The sequence below is a fragment of the Hibiscus syriacus genome, unplaced genomic scaffold, assembly GCF_006381635.1.
Source record: "Hibiscus syriacus cultivar Baekdansim isolate YM2019G1 unplaced genomic scaffold, ASM638163v2 tig00110213_pilon, whole genome shotgun sequence".
Classification (NCBI taxonomy): Eukaryota; Viridiplantae; Streptophyta; class Magnoliopsida; order Malvales; family Malvaceae; genus Hibiscus; species Hibiscus syriacus.
The window spans coordinates 435,949-453,116 of NW_024062630.1; the positions used below are offsets into that span (position 1 = coordinate 435,949).

The window sequence follows — 17,168 nt, forward strand, 5'->3', positions numbered from 1 at the left end:
GTGGCTGTCTCATCCCTTTTCGCGTGAAACTTGCTTCCCAAAAGAGAAAATTATAGATATTGCGTGTATTTATGTCATGTTTATGATATTTTTTTCTTTTCTTTTCTGGTGCTTGTGTTTGAAGCGTTAATATATATAATATTGGCATGTTTATATTCGTATAATTGTAAGAGGTACGGGTTCTCTGTTTCTTTATTCGAAGGCGGGCTTTGGGTTCTGGCATGTGTGTTGAGTTAATTGGGTTAGACTAGAATTCTTCACTAGTGATTTTTTAAAATTAATAAGTTTATTAGAACTAGTTAAATTGTAAAAATAGTTTAATTAGTATTTAAGAAATTTTAGTAAATTAATTGTTTAAATGGTACTCATTAGAAATTGAATTATAATCTAATAAACTTGTACTTATTACTTTATACTTCAATTTTTGTATACTTTGATTTTTGCAGCAAGGCTAACCAGTAACAATTTATATTTTCATCCAAGCTAACATTCATCTGTGTTCAATACAAGAAAAAGCCAATTTGTTTGAATTTGATATAAACCAAAACGTTATTCCTCTGCTAATTTCTTCCCATGAATTTGTTTAATATCTTCGATTAATCGCTTGACATTAAGATAAGACGATCCACTGTTTGCAAATGCCTTATTTGCCAACACCCCATCTCCATTCCTCTTTTGCTCATCATTTCCCCATCCATTACCTTATCAATGGCCTCCACAATTTGTTCTTTCTTCACCATTACCCCATACTTCTCTTCCTCTCCTCATTTCATCCCAATCTCTGAACCCACCTTTTCCCCCAATTCTCAACACAGAAACCACAAGCTTTTTATTGAAGAATTGCTCGGCCAACGGCCACGTTATCATCGGCAAACCGGCCGATATCCCTTCGAGCACTGAATTCCATCCGCAATGTATCAAAAACTCACCTATTGCCTTATGAGATAATATTGAAAGTTGTGGTGCCTATCCAGGGATTAAGAGACCTTTTCCTTTGATTCTCTCTTCAAATTTTTCTTGGCACACCCATTTCTTCTACTCATTTGATTTGTATCCTTCTCTTACGACCCATATGAATGGCCTCTTTGATGATTCTAAGGCAATGGCTAATTCAATAAGTTGTATGGGTTCAACACAAATTAGTGTTCCAAGGCAAGCATACAATACTGAGTTTTCAGGCCATGAATCAAGTCATTCCAATCATCGGGTTTCATTAATTGAAACTACGTCGTTTCCCCTCTGTGCCATATCTGGTTTCCTTTTGTTGCAATTTGACAATGGCACAATACACCATATCTTGTCACCTTTTGCTTTTTTTTATATGCTTCACCGTATTTTGCTTCCACTTCTTGAATTGAATTAACCACCAAACCGTATGATCCCATGTCTGCAACTCTCATGTGTTCTTTCAAGTGTTTGTGTGTTCTTTTAAGTGTTTGGAAGCTAAAAGTCCTGGATTGAACTCGGCAGGCAGCTGCGATTTCGTTAGTTTGATCCTATCCGGTAAACCGGGCACCACAAATGGCTGTCGATTGTTGGAAACCGTCTCGTGAATCTTAGAAAGGGTGATGAAGTGCGAGCAAACGACGGTGAAACAGCTTGTGCCGTCGAAAGCAAGCCTCGGGATATCAAACTTTTGAGCCATGTCGAACGTCCACGGGAGATTTCTATCGGATATTATGCAATTCGGTTTTAGTTTCATCTCTACCACGAACTGCTCAATGGGTTGCTGCAACATGCCGATGGCTTCCATAAAGTTTCTGGTTAGAAGACGTGATGGGAGAGCATCTATGCTCTCACAGCGTTCGGGTAAGCCGGCCTCGGTGCATGGAAATCAAAGTTGGAGAAGTCGGATTTGGCTTCCGGAAGCTTTATGGTTATCAATAATGGTCCTGAACCTGATAGCATTAAGAGGTGTGGTGACTATAGTGACGGTGACACTACGTTGAGCCAATAGCCTCCCCATGTCCACCATTGGTATTTGGTGGCCTGGGAAAAACAAGGGTATTAAAACGAAGTGAAGCTCAGAGGATTTGGAAGGCATGGCAATTTGTTGCTTTGCTTTTCGCTCTTGTGATTGTGGATTGGCTTGCAATGAGAAGCATTTGTTATATAATACATATAGGAAGTTCGTATATGGTTATACCATAACAAAGCATTTAATTTTGTTCCATAAACGTACCAGTGTAAGGCCGTCTTTCTGGATTATATTAACTGAATTTTGATCCTACCTAAGTTGGTTAGTACATTTATTTTATTCATGGGTAAATTACATCGCTCATCACTCTACTCTCTTCTCACTCATATTTTGGTTACTAAAATTTAACTATTTTTATTTTAATCAATTAACTTTAAAATTGCTATTATTTTAGTTACTCTAGGATAACATCGCTTATTTGATTAATATTTTCCTATGGCATAGCATATTTTATCAATATTTTTTTCATGTAGAATTAAAAATAAAAATAAATAAAATTTTCTAATCTATAAATCCTAATCCTCAATCTAGAGACATCAAGCTCTCAACTTCACCTTTGTAGTTGCACCCTCACATGTAACATAATTAGTCACTTAATTTTGTGTCATACTTTATCATAATATTGTACATTATACACATGTACCCCAATTATGGATTTTAATCCATTAACATGTATTCAAGGGAATTTTTTTTTATTCTTTACCCCTTTAGATTTCCACATTGATTTGTGTTATCATTATTGTACATTTCCTTTTTATTTAAGGAAAATCTAATTTTTATTTTTGAAAAGTATTACAAGAATAATAATATTAATAAAATTAAAATTTAATAATAATAAATAAAATTTTAATTATTAATATGATTTTTGTAAAGTTGGTAAAGGATACGGTTTAGGACCCTTAGACACTCAATTTCGACAGTCATTCTATACAAATTATGTGTGATTTATCTTTTATTATAGTTTTTTTTTAATTTGTTTTGGTCTACAACAATAACATTAAATATTTAATGGAAGTAAACTCATTAAATAAATTCAGCGGTTAAAATGAGTGTTATTCTCCTAAATATTATGAGTTTGAGCAACTGAGTATGCATGATATATATGTGTTGTCAATGGTTAAGAAAAATTCCAAACATATATAATATTCTTTATAGTTACTTCATACTCTTTTAACGACATGCGTTCAACCGTCTATCTTGAGTCGTTGGTAGGGATGCTTATCGACTAATTCGAGCATGAGTTGAGCAGTATTCAAAGTGACTCGAAAATTGTTTGATTCGTGCTCAACTTGATTCGTTGTTTATTAAGTTTGATAAAATTTTGTTCAATTTGTGTTTGTTAAGGTTAAGCTCCTCAAAACTTTTACAATTTTTTTAAAATATATGTAAAATATAATAATATTATATAAAACATAGCAGAAATATAATTCAATAAATTTGGCAAAAGATGATCAAAATACTGTGTAAAGTAACTATTTTAAATTTTAAAGTAGCATTCTACAAATAAATCAAATTAATAAATCACAATCAAAGTAAGAATCCACATACATCAACTCATCAAATTGAGTTAAATTTTAATCGGCTCAACTAGTTAAAACTTCGAGTAGAATTTAAATTCAAATTAAGTCAACTTAAATCAAGATTTGACCGAATCAAATTTAAACTAGTCACGACCTATTCAACTTAGTTAACACCCCTAATCGTCAGTCACCTTAAAAAAATGATAGATTAGAAACCGGTATCTAAACCAAATTGAAGCCCCCGCCTTGCAACTTGAAGCGTCCGCGGTGAAAGGATTATCCTCTGAAAATAGAGGAATCGAAACTGCTGCAACAACTATCATCTTTGCACAGCGTGTCGAACTGAAATAATAATTTTGGCATTGTTAGAATTGTGGACAACTTGTGCAGTAAAGAATAAGAAATATATACAAGGAAAGCCAATTATTGAGGTGAGGCCGTGAGGTCAAGCTATCTTTGCAAATAGAGCTGGGAATTCAGAAGAATCAACCAAACCGATGGAAATATATTGAATTAGTTAAACCTGATTTTTCATCCATTAATTCCATTTCTCCTTCATCATATCTCAGTGTAAAACTAAAACCAGCAGTAATGGTTTTTTATTTATTTAAAACTGTAAGTAAAACCTGCCGTATTGCAGGCGATAATCATGGACAAAAGGTGACAAGATAATCAGGTCCGCCACTGCAGACGAAAGTGCTAGTTTCATCATCAAAAGCATAACTATAAGCCTGAGGGCACTGTTCTTTGAAGACCATCGAGAACTCCGACGGCTCACATGTCTCGGCTGAGTCAAAATCTCCAGTGCAACAGAACTCAGGATTACCGAAAACGTCGCAAGTGCTGTTGCAAGCGATGGTATTCCCATCAGATCCTGGAACAACCAGATCCGGCGGGCAAACTGCGTTCACGTCTGCCGCACAGCTCGTTGTGGTGCAAATCGGACCGGAGCCGCCTTGTGGGGCTATTGAAACCGGCAAGTTAAAGCCATTTACGAGGCTGACATCAAAGGTATCTTGTCCATCGTTTGCGCCTAAAGTGAACTCTGCCAGGGTTGCAGGTGGCTTTGGACCGGCACCATTGCAAGCGACCTCGCCCGACCCACAGTCTCCAGTGGCGCAAGTGAAACTTCCAGAGCATTGGGTTCGAGCCCAGATGACGCCAGCTGTCCATGTTGCTGGAACTTCAATGGGCTCTTTTTCTTGGGATGGTAACTCGAATCCAGTGTTTGGCAACTGAGCTCCACCGCCGCCGGTAAGGGTTGCCGGCCAGATAGTGAATGCGCAGTTGTTTTTGACGGTTATGGTTACCATTTGAGCCCCTGCATGTGATCCATGCATTATCGTTGTGAAAGAACCACAAAGTTAAACGGAAAAAAGGCCATTACATTTTTTTGGGCACAACTTTTCTTTTATATAAAGGGTTTTAAAGATTAATTATATTAAAATTAAGGCAACTTTACATATCTCAATAATATTATGTGAATCAAACATATTAATAAAATTAATAAATAAATTAAATGGAATTTTGTTTAGCACTTAATCCATGACCTATTTCAATTTTTTTTTTTAAAAAAAACTTGAAATTTTATTAAAAATATATATTATATTCTAAAACAGGATAAAAGTAATAAATATGATACGATACAAAGGAAAATACGTTTACGCATCACAAAGTTACCCAAATGTAGTTAGAGAGAAGGTTTTGTTTATTACCTGAAAAGAGTCTGGCAAAGGAAAGACCAAAGAGCGAGTAAAGCTTCATCGTGTGAATATAATTATATATCATAAATTGCTTTTTTGTTGTAGTTATGGTACGCAGACGCTTGTTTATATAAGATTAAGTACGGGCTCAACTTGTTTAACTTAATTATTTGTCAATTAATCGGATAAGAACATAAACTATGTTGAAAGTTAAGCTTTATTTACCTATCTATTTATATATAGATATATATTTGAGTTGAACCAATTAAGTGGTCTCACTGATTAAAAATGTTGTTCTTCGTAGAAATTTTGAGTTCGAGCAGCTGCGTTTATATGGTGTGTAAAAAAATTATGAACATATATTATTTTATAATATTCAAAAAATATTTAATTGAGTTGATATCATTAATTAATCGAATGTCAATGCAGTTAAAATTTTACTAAAAGTACTTCTTTAAATATTAATATAGTATTATTATAATGATGTATTTTATATTATTAATAAAATTATTATTAAAAATTATTAAAACAATTTTTTTAAATTTTATTGAATTAATATCGTTGGTCATCGAACATTAATTCGATCGAAAATTAAATACTATAATGATATTTTTTTATCTTTTCATAATTTTATATAATATTTAAATTAAATAATTAAAAATAAACTCATATTTAATATGATTTATATATTAAATATTGATCATTCAACTTAAAATTTTATATTTTTAAAATAATAAAAATTTCCAATTAATAAATGTCTTTGAGTCTAAGTCAAACCATCCATCTCATCCACACACTGAATTGAATTTATATAAAATCAAAGACAAAACTAATTATTTTTTACTCTTTTCTTCCCTCTTTATTAAATATCCTTCGTCGGAACGTTTATAACCCTTCTTATGATTGTCTAAGAAATTAATATGATGCCATTAATTTAATTTCTATTCAAAAAAAGAAAAAGAAAACTAATTCAAATAAATGGAATATTGTTATAAACTTATGGTCGCTAAAATGACAACATTGATAATATTTCATTAATCTTGTTTTAACTCGTTAAATTAGTCCCTTGTAGTGCTTAATTTCAATTATAGCCGGTGCCTAACTTTTTTTTTTAATAAATTTGACCATATAATTAATATATTTTAATTGTTGACAAATGTTTGCTTAGGAAATATAAACTTAGGACATCGTTAGGGAGGAAATAAAAGATAATCAATATTGGTAGTTGCTAGGCCAGGACAATATGCTAATACGAAGAAAAACAAATGCAACAGAAAAGGGAGATTTTAAAATATAATTTGTTAGTATGATGTTAAAAAAGTCACAAATCGATTGTAATTAAAAATCTTATCAAGAGTGTAATTTTTTAAGTTTGATAGAGTGAAATTTTAATTGCAATTAAAAATGTTATATTTTTCACAATATTTTCAGTTGTAAGTTCTAAACCTCTCACGATAAAATTTTTCGGCTACAACAAAAAATATTACAAATTTATATAACCTTTTAGATTGAATATGATAATATTTTGAAATTATATTAAATAAACCTTAAATTATACTGTTGCATTACAAAATTATACAAGAGAGGTTACATTCCCTTTTGTATGTATGGTTTTGACATCATAAAACAAATCACTTTTTGTTTAGATTTGTTTATACAGTAACTGGTTAGATTTATTTGATGTTGGTACCTACCTTGTTTCTTTCTATCACTTTTTGTATGTTTGATTTTGACATTTACCGATGTAAGTTCTCTGTTGCATTCGTTTTTCCTTCAGATTAGCTTCTTGTTTCTTTAAACATATTAAATAAAGGAGTAGGATATGCTAAGGGCATGATCTGCTCTATTGCTCGGTACTAAATGCAAGAGACTGCACAAAGGCATGCTATATTTACTTCTAAGGAAATCAAAGAATTTTAGTTTTATTATTATTATTATAAAATTTAAGATATTATTTTATGAAATAAACATTGTACTTAAGTTTAGGACGTAAAGGAAATAATAAACTAAATATTTTGAATTCATCCGTTAGTGGTAATATTTAATGGCGAGCGGTGAAAAACTTTGATTAGATTTAAGAATTAAATTAATATTTTAGTAAAAGTTAAAAACTATTTTTTTATTAATGTATCATCAAAACGAATGAATTAATATTTCAGTGATAAAAAGTATTTATTAAAAATAAATGAAAATGAATTGAATGTGACTATTTTAATAGTCAGCCCTTAAATTTATAACACTTATACCCCATAAAAGTAATTTGCATATATATATATTAAATCGAATCAATTTGACAATTCATGCAATATATATATATATATGAAATAATTTTAGATAAGACGATTATAAACATATTTTTTAAAATTCAATTATTATAATAAATCATATAAAATATGAAGATAACATAAATGGAACAAGCTACGTAATGTTTTAAAATGTGCATATAACAAAATTTTTATTGTGTAATACTTATATATAAATTTATAGGGCTTTTTTATGGGATGACACCTTTTTTACAATGGTTAAATACTGGTACATAAATTATACTTGATTCATTCATGTCAAATGTATGGTTCTTTGTCTCAATTTCATATATAAGATTCTATATCGTTGACAGCTTTACTCATTTGTGTGTGATTATTTTATGATCTCATTCATGTCAAATATATGGTTCTTTGTCTCAATTTCATATATAAGATTCTATATCGTTAATAACTTTATTCATTGTGTGATTACTTTATGATTAATTGATAATTTAAATGAGAAAAAGTGTATAAAACTACAACGAAAGTAATTAATCATTTAAGTTATCCCATATATGTATAGATATCAAAATTTGATATATAAATCCGGGGAGTGATCTCAATCCTAACAAAAAATTCATAATAAATTTAAATTCGAATAACTTATCTTCTTGGCGTGCGTTTGATTGCCATGTTTTAGAGGAAGGTCATAATTGATCACCAAATTTAGGAATATAAAATTATAAACTTTATTATCATAGTCAAATCAAGGGCAAAAGGTTATGAGATAATTAGTTCCACCGGTGCATGTAAATGTACTGGTTTTATCATCATAAGCATAACTATATGCCTTGGGACATTTGCTCTTAAAAAACTGGGAATATTCTGTTGTCTGGCATGTCGTCGGCAAACTATAAGCACCGGTGCAACAATATTGCGGCTGATTAAACGCCAAACACGCGCTCTTACAGGCGATAACATCACCTCCACATCCCTTAACCTGCAATTCCGAGAGACAAACTGCGTTGATATCAAAGGCGCAACCTGTGGCGTTGCAATTCCACGATCCGCCCTGTGGGGTAACTGAAACAGGAAAATTAAAGCCATCGACGAGGCTAACATCATAAAAATCGTTTCCATTGTTTGGTGCTAAGGTGAACTCTATCAAAGACGCTGGAGGGATTGCACCCGCGCCGTTGCATGTAATTTCACCAGACCCGCAGTCGGCGGTGGCGCATTGGAACTTTCCATCGAAAATGTTGCAATTGGTTCGACCCAAAAACGGCTGGACCAAGGCTGTGGAACATTTAAGGTTGATGAGGCATGTGAGGCTAACTCGAAACCAGTCAAGGATAACTGAGGACCAGCACCTGCAAGAGTACCGGGCCACACAACGTAAGGGCAGTTGTTCTTGAACGTATAGACATAAGTGAATGTATCTTCTCGAGTTTAGCTTGATCCACATAAGCTTGTAATGGACTTAAGACTAAGGGTCTGGTAAGCCCAAGGGAGCACCAACAAGGAGAACTTGGTTACATTTTTTTAGAACCTAAACCGAGAGACTACAGAGAATTAGAGCTCACCTCAAAACTCCATTTCAAAACCTAGGATGTTTTACTTCCTTGTTGTTTTTTTACTTTTATTATTATATTATTTCTATCTTACTAACTGATTTTTCTTTCATGTTTTTTTTTATCATTTGCATCATAAAAAGAGGCAATATATCCACAAAAAAGTGTTTGTTACACTCAAATAATCTGCATTAATGGACAAAGGGGTTGTAATGCAAGAGGTGAAAAATGCTGAGGTACGACTATGGTCCGAAATGACTCATAAAGAAAAGGGAGACAGTCTGCAAGAAAATTATGTATCAGGATATGGTTGGCTATACTTCTGTCAGCCTAAAGCATAATGATGTTCAAGAACTACGGAGCATTTGGGATAGCTGAAAAAATGAAGTTCTGCCAGCGGTACGATGATATTGCACTTCTACTTTATGTCAAAACAAATGAGCCCCTAATCAGAGCCCTAGTACAATTTTGAAATTCGGGGCACAACTGCTTCACATTTAACCAAGAAGACATGGTACCCACAATCGAAGAATATACTACTTTGCTGCATTACGAAGAAATCATAATGAATCGGATTTACATCAAATACATCAAGAGTCTGCCTTTCATGAACGAGTTGGCAAAAGTGGCAGGGGTAGATGAGAAATGGGTAACTGTTCGGATTCAACATAAAGGACGAGTTGGCAAAAGAGGCAGGGGTAGATGAGAAATGGGTAACTCTCCGGATTCAACATAAAGGTGGTGGGGAATAAATTGCTTGGACCCATATCAAACAACTAATGAAGAATCACCCCGATGAATGAAAGACAATATATATTTTTGCGCTGAACAACTAATGATGTTCAAGAACTACAGCGCATTTGGGATAGCTGAATAAATGATCAGAAAAGGAACTTCTGCCAGCGGTACGGTGATATTGCACTTCTACTTTATGTCAAAACAAATGAGCCCCTAATCAGAGCCCTAGTACAATTCTAGAATTCGGGGTACAACTGCTTCACATTTAACCAAGAAGACATGGTACCCACAATCGAAGAATATACTACTTTGCTGCATTACGAAGAAATCAGAATGAATCGGATTTACATCAAATACATCAAGAGTTTGCCTTTCAAGAACGAGTTGGCAAAAGTGGCAGTGGTAGATGAGAAATGGGTAACTGTCAGGATTCAACATAAATGACGTGTTAGCAAAAGTGGCAGGGGTAGATGAGAAATGGGTAACTATCCGGATTGAACATAAAGGTGGTGGGGAAGAAATTACTTGGACCCATATCAAACAACTAATGAAGAATCACCCCGATGAATGAAAGACAATAGATATTTTTGCGCTGGACGTTTATGGTTTGATTATCTTCCCAATACATTGAGGCAGTTGTGGTGGAACTGTTCGAACAACTCCTGAAATAACACCGGTAATTTTAACTAAAAAATTTCGCTCCCTCAACCATTGCAGGAAGACTAGCGGAGGAAGATTTATAGGGTGTGCACAACTTCTCCAAGCTTGGATCCATAGTCACTTTTGGAAGACTAATGAGATTTCTTACCGCCGATTAAACACCACTTATTCTCCTTTGGAGGAATTCCTCATCCTAAAATGGAAAGAAGGCATCCCAAAAGAAAAATGGATGAAGGTATTCACACACCTTCAGGATAAGGATATTGTCTGGAGAGCCCCCTAGTTGACCCATAGTGACATTCTTTTCCGATGTGGAGACTCAAAAACTATGATATTATTTGGATTATGGGGAGGAGTCGGATACTCTCTACTTTTGGTACTTCAATAGTATGGGGCACGTCAATTTGTCCCAACAACACATGGAATATCTGGGTCAGAATTTGCATATCATGGGGACAACTACAAGAAAAAGGTCAAAGAAGTAGTTGAATCATGGAAGAAAATATTTCGTATGAATGTCGTGGTCGCTAAAGACATGCTTACTCCCGACTATTTGGAATGTCAAAGGTTAAGGAAAAATGACACCATCCTAGTGCCAGACCATGAAGACACTCGAACCATGGAAGAACATCTTAAGCATGTTCCCTCCGAGTTAGAGATTGCAAGGAAAGCATTTGAAGCCGAAAAGCAGGAGCTGAAACAAAGTCTAAGAGAACTCGAGGCTGAAAGATTCCAGTGGAAAGGATCGAGCAGACAAGTTAGAGAGGGAATATAAGAAAATTTGTTTTGAGCTTGAGGATTTGAGAAAAGGATATCAAGAACAAGTCTAGACCAATTCCAATCTGAAAAGGTCTTCTGAGTAATGGAAAAGTGAAGCTAACAACCTGAAAAAGAAGTTTGAAGGGCAGAATGAAAGAGAGACCTTGAAAGAACAACTAAATATCACTCAGAGACGTTTGTTAGACAACCATCACTAGAATAAGTGTTCGAAGGTCCAGGTAACTGATTTAGAGAAGTCTCTTCAGAAACAACAAGAGCAGGGCGACAAAACCATAGTTGAGTTGGAAGCCATTGTGGACGGGTTCAATAAACAAGCAAGTGTGCTTCAGATCGTTCCCTTTGATGGGGGATTTTAGTGGTGTTTTCAGACCCAACAAAGGGTGAAATCTAGAGATGCAGTTATCCGAGATTTCCTGGAACAAGTATAAAAAGTAGTTCGTCACTTGCACGGTTTAACAAGGGAAGCCGGAGTGGTCTGACAAGGTATTCAACCAGTGACAGATTAAGGAAAAAGACTTGTTAACCTGTTAGAGGTTGTTCGGGGTTTAAAGGACTTAGTCAGAATATACCTTTAAGATATTTTTGTTTCTTAAAAAAAATAAAACATTTTTATCTCAATAAAGATTATTTATAATGTCAGACACATTTCCTGGATCAATGCCTCTAATTCTCATGCATCATATATTATTTTCATAATATGCGTTTCATTTTTTATTTTTCATGTTTTTACATTCACATTAACTAACAAAAAAAATTATTTTTAATGTTTTTGTCTCCAAATCTCAACTTCACAAGGAAGGAGCCATCCACGATTTCAACTTCACGAGGAAGTATATCGTGCCCAGTGGATTGACCTAGTCATCTGCAACAACAAGGGGTTATCTCCCAGCTTAGTACAACATAACTCAAGGAGAAAATAGTTATCTGTCAACAAGAACTTTCGAGTTCAATTCCATCCAGCTCAAGGGCATATTCACCGCAAGGTAGCAGTAAGGAACTACTTTCCGATCAAATTTTCATATCAAGTTCTTTAAATCGAAAAGAAAACCTGACAACAAGGAACCACATTTTGATTCAAATTTTGAGCTACGATTTTAACTTCAAAACGAAGGATATCATGCTCAAAGACATCTCAAGAGTCACCCGCAGTACAACTCAACAACAGGGAGTCGTTCTTTTCTTCAAGTCTCAACTCCACAACAGTTTGTAGTAGACAAAGATTCAACGACAACATGGAGTTAGATTTCAAACTCAGAAGTCGACAACTCCCACAAGAACATGCTTGTTTCCAAAACCATATGTCGAATGAAAATTTGTGTCTTTTCGTCTTTACCCTATTTTCGTTACACGATAATGGGCAAAGAGGGGCAGTTGTAGTTATTCATTTTCGTCCGGGATATAATATAATATGATATGATATGATATGATATGATATGATATGGTATGGTATGGTATGGTATGGTATGGTATGGTATGGTATGGTATGGTATGGTATGGTATGGTATGGTATGGTATGGTATGGTATGGTATGGTATGGTATGGTATGGTATGGTATGGTATGGTATGGTATGGTATGGTATGGTATGGTATGGTATGGTATGGTATGGTATGGTATGGTATGGTATGGTATGGTATGGTATGGTATGGTATGGTATGGTATGGTATGGTATGGTATGGTATGGTATGGTATGGTATGGTATGGTATGGTATGGTATGGTATGGTATGGTATGTATGGTATGGTATGGTATGGTATGGTATGGTATGGTATGGTATGGTATGGTATGGTATGGTATGGTATGGTATAGTATAGTATAATATAGTATAATATAATATAATATAATATAATATAATATAATATAATATAATATAATATAATATAATATAATATAATATAATATAATATAATATAATATAAATATAAATATAATATAATAATATAATATAATATAATATAATATAATATATATAATATAGTATAGTATAGTATAATATAATATAGTATAATAATATATATAATATAATATAATATAATATAATAATATATATAAATAATATAATATATATAATAATATAATATAATATATATAAATATAATATAATATAATATAATAAATATAATATAATATAATATATATAATATAATATAATATAATATAATATAATATAATATAATATAATATAATATATATAATATAATATAATATAATATAATATAATATATATATAATATAATAATATAATATATATATATAATAATATAATATAATATAATATAATATAATATAATATAATATAATATAATATAATATAATATAATATAATATAATATAATATAATATAATATAATATAATATAATATAATATAATATAATATAATATAATATAATATAATATAATATAATATAATATAATATATAATTTTGAAAAATATTTTGAAAATATATATATAATATATAGTTTTTGAAAACATTTTGAATATATATATAATATAGTTTTTTATAACATTTTGAAAAAATATATATAATATATAATTTTTGAATTTTTAAAAAATATATATTATATAAAACATTTATGTATTATATTTTATTATTTATTTTCTTTTATTTATTTTGGTCCGAATAGGTTCAAGTCCAAATCCAGAAGTAATAGTCCAACCGAGTGGCAGGCTAGACCTAGCAAACCGGGTGGCAAGCATGACCTAGCAATCCAACCCGACCAGACCAAGAGCCCAATACGCGTTAGGGTTTCATCTTTTGACATCCGCGCCGCAGCACCAAAGTCGTTAGATCTGAACCAATCCAACGGTCCAGATGGGTCAAATGTTAGGGTTTCAGCGTCGAACATTCAGGGAGAAACACCGATCATCCCGAGGACTCTTGGAGAGTCCTCATTCCAACCACAACAATAACACAAATCACAGCAAAACAAATCAATGTTTCAATCGAAATAGAACTCTAAATCAACCCAAAAACAATGGGCTCACAAAGCTATAAAATCATGTACATGTAAAGCAAAAAAGGAATACAATATTGGAAGTAAAAGAGCACTTGTAACATTCGAAAAAATATAAATAAACAAGGTATTTTTTACCCTTCTCAGGTAGTTTGCATGTGGTTGTGTTTGGAGTTTGTTTTGGTTTTATTTTTTATTCAAAAAGCCAAGGATTGAAGGGGAAGTTTTTTCTCCGAATGATTGTTTCTTCAGATCTAACATTTCCTGAGGCTTTTTTTTTGTGAAAACGAAAGGCATATTCGAAGAAAGAAGATGAAAAGCTTTCAAAAAATGAAATTTGTTTTGAGGCCTCTCCGTCGATGAACGACGACCGACTACGGCGGCCGGCGAGGCGGTGCCTGGCCGAAATCTGGGTCTGGCATGAACACGAAGAACATTCAGAGAAAATTTTGAAGCATGTTTAGATCTGTTTTTAGGAGGAGAAGAAAATTGAAATATGTTGTTGAGTTAATCGATCGACGGAATCGGCCAAGAGGGGGTGAATTGGCAATAAAAATTTCGGTGGAAGCTTTTACAGAAAATTGAAAAGATTTGCTCAACGATTTAGAGTGGTTCAACTTTCTCAATCAAAGTCTACGTCCACTACCTTAGCTATCCACACTAAGGATTTTCCACAAATTCACTAATTTGTCTTTCTTTTGAGGACAAAGAGTAACCTTACAAACCCTCAAGAATTATACCCCAAATTCTTTAGAAAACTCTCTCCCAAAGAGAACAATACAAATTTGCAAACTTACAAGGAAATCCTCACAAGGTAGATTGTTTGCACAATTCTAGAACAAAGAAAAGAACACTCAAAGATGAATACAATTGAGCACAATATGTGTTCTTGAAAGCAAAATGAATATTAAATGAAAATAGGCTTGAAATGCTCAAACTTGAGGTTTGATGCTTTCTCTTTGATTCTCTCTTGATTCTAGTTGCTTGATATTTCTTGTTAATGATCAATGGCTCCTAAGCTTGCTTAAATATACCTTGAATCACTTCTGAACGTTGGGAATGATTAGTGAAGATAATATAGCCGTTTAAGTGTGAAATCAATTAATAAAACAGTTTGGAGTGTGGGGGGAATCGGTACCCCTTGAGGGGAATCGGTTCCCTAAGTGTAAAATTCAAATATTTCGACCGTTGAACAGGGGGGAATCGGTACCCCCTATGGGGGAATCGGTTCCCTCCGAGCATTCTGGAATTCTCGAAGCCAAACCATTCAGGGGGAATCGGTTCCCTCTGAGCAATCTGGAATTTTTGGCTTTGAAATGGTTCGAAATACTTTGAAAGATTATTTTGAAATTGTTTTAAGATTAAAACTTAATTTTACACTTAAGTAAGGATTAAAAATGACTTTTGAAAGATTTAGAGTAATGTTTTGATATTCGAATAATTATATCGAATATACTTAGAAAATCTTTTGGAAAATCTTAAAATTCATTTAACTTAATTTGTTATATCGAAATATCAAAATATTTTCAACAATCTCCCCCTTTTTGATATAACAAAACATTTTAGTAATTTTAAGATTTTGAAATCAAGTTTTGAAATTACTCCCCCTTACTTTAACACTTCTCCCATTTATCATTTTAAAAACACACACTTCTCCCCCTTTTTGTTAAATCAAAAAGATTCAAAGAAACGTGAAAATCATTTAGCCAATTGATTAGGTATATGTATGCATAAGCTGCTAAGATCACAATCAAGAGAAACGTTAGTCATTAGTTCCATAATCAATATTCATAAACAATGTGACATGGCAAAATTGGTCATATATGATGTTAATGATGCAATAATAAATTAAACCACACCAAATATATATAGATATAAGTTCAAGCATCCACAATCCATCAAATTAGTTTAAATACTAACAATCCAAAAGCATTTAAAAGTTTTAACAATTCTAAGCATTAAATTTAAACCAAACACAACTAAAGCAATATCTATTCATCCATAGAAGCATCGGGAGGAGGAGGAGGAGGATATCGAGCTCTCATCTCAAGAGAGAGTCCATCCAAACGAGCGTTCATCTCCTGTTGTTGAGTTCCCAAGGAAGTGAGCCGGGACTCAATGAAAGAAAATCGAGATTCCATAGATGCCGAATGCAAGGTAAATGTTTCCATAAAAGATTGAAAGTAGGGAGGCATATGGTCTTCTTGTTGTGCTGGCTCCACAGGCTGGTCTGGTTCGTCTTCATCGGTAGAGCTGGAGGAGCTCGTGATGAGCTAGCTCCCGGAGTATCTTCAGAAGATCGACTCCATTCACCGGTATCTTTATCCTTGACCCATCCCGCTCTTGTTAAAGAAAGAAGATTGATTTGTTTCTTAAGAGGAAAGGAGGCATCTAGACCAACTCGAAGCTCGGCTTTAGAAAAGAGATTACTAAGGATACATCCGTAAACTAGTGAAGAACAGAGTTTCTTATTTGACACTAGGTTAACGATTTCAACAATTTCAGCAAAGATAATCTCGGAAAGGTTTATTTTTATATTGTGTTCAAAACAATGCAACCACCAAAGATATAAAGCTCTAAGAGTAGAATAACGACCCTTGGATGGTCGAAACCACCAAGTGATCATGAGATGAAGAAAACGCTCATGAAGATCTAGAACACTTGCACTATCATTTCGTTTATATCGAGAGCCTAAAACTTGTTTTTCATTTGATAAACCTTCATTATCCAAGCCTAAGGCATTGGCTATGTAAGCCGGATCAAGATAGAAATATTGACCTAGGAGGTAGGAACGTACTCCTATGGTTTTGGTTTTGTCACGATTTTTGATACAAACGGAATTACAATAGAAGATACGAACAAGTTGATGATAGACAATGGGTTCAAGTTCGAAAAGTTTATCAAATTTCCATTCTTGCAAGATAGGGAGATATTTAAAGTTAATATCAACCATAGCTTGAAGAGATGGGATACGTTCTTCCCTAATCTTATACGAGTCAAAATATTGATAAAACCAAAAATG

General features: G+C 33.1%; 1 protein-coding gene and 2 pseudogenes across 1 annotated transcript; all 3 read right to left on the reverse strand.

Annotated features, from left to right (window-relative positions):
- Positions 1-525: 525 nt before the first annotated feature.
- On the reverse strand, positions 526-2,099 carry LOC120113736 (annotated as a pseudogene).
- Positions 2,100-4,117: 2,018 nt separating this feature from the next.
- LOC120113779 (thaumatin-like protein 1b) lies at positions 4,118-5,294 on the reverse strand. The gene is made up of 2 exons (XM_039134828.1): positions 5,214-5,294; positions 4,118-4,819 (listed from the first exon to the last, which is right to left on the reverse strand). The coding sequence occupies exons 1-2, from the start codon at positions 5,284-5,286 to the stop codon at positions 4,146-4,148; spliced, it is 747 nt and encodes a 248-aa protein (XP_038990759.1). The 5' UTR covers positions 5,287-5,294; the 3' UTR covers positions 4,118-4,145.
- Positions 5,295-8,210: 2,916 nt separating this feature from the next.
- LOC120113656 lies at positions 8,211-9,875 on the reverse strand (annotated as a pseudogene).
- Between the last annotated feature and the right edge of the window lie 7,293 nt (positions 9,876-17,168).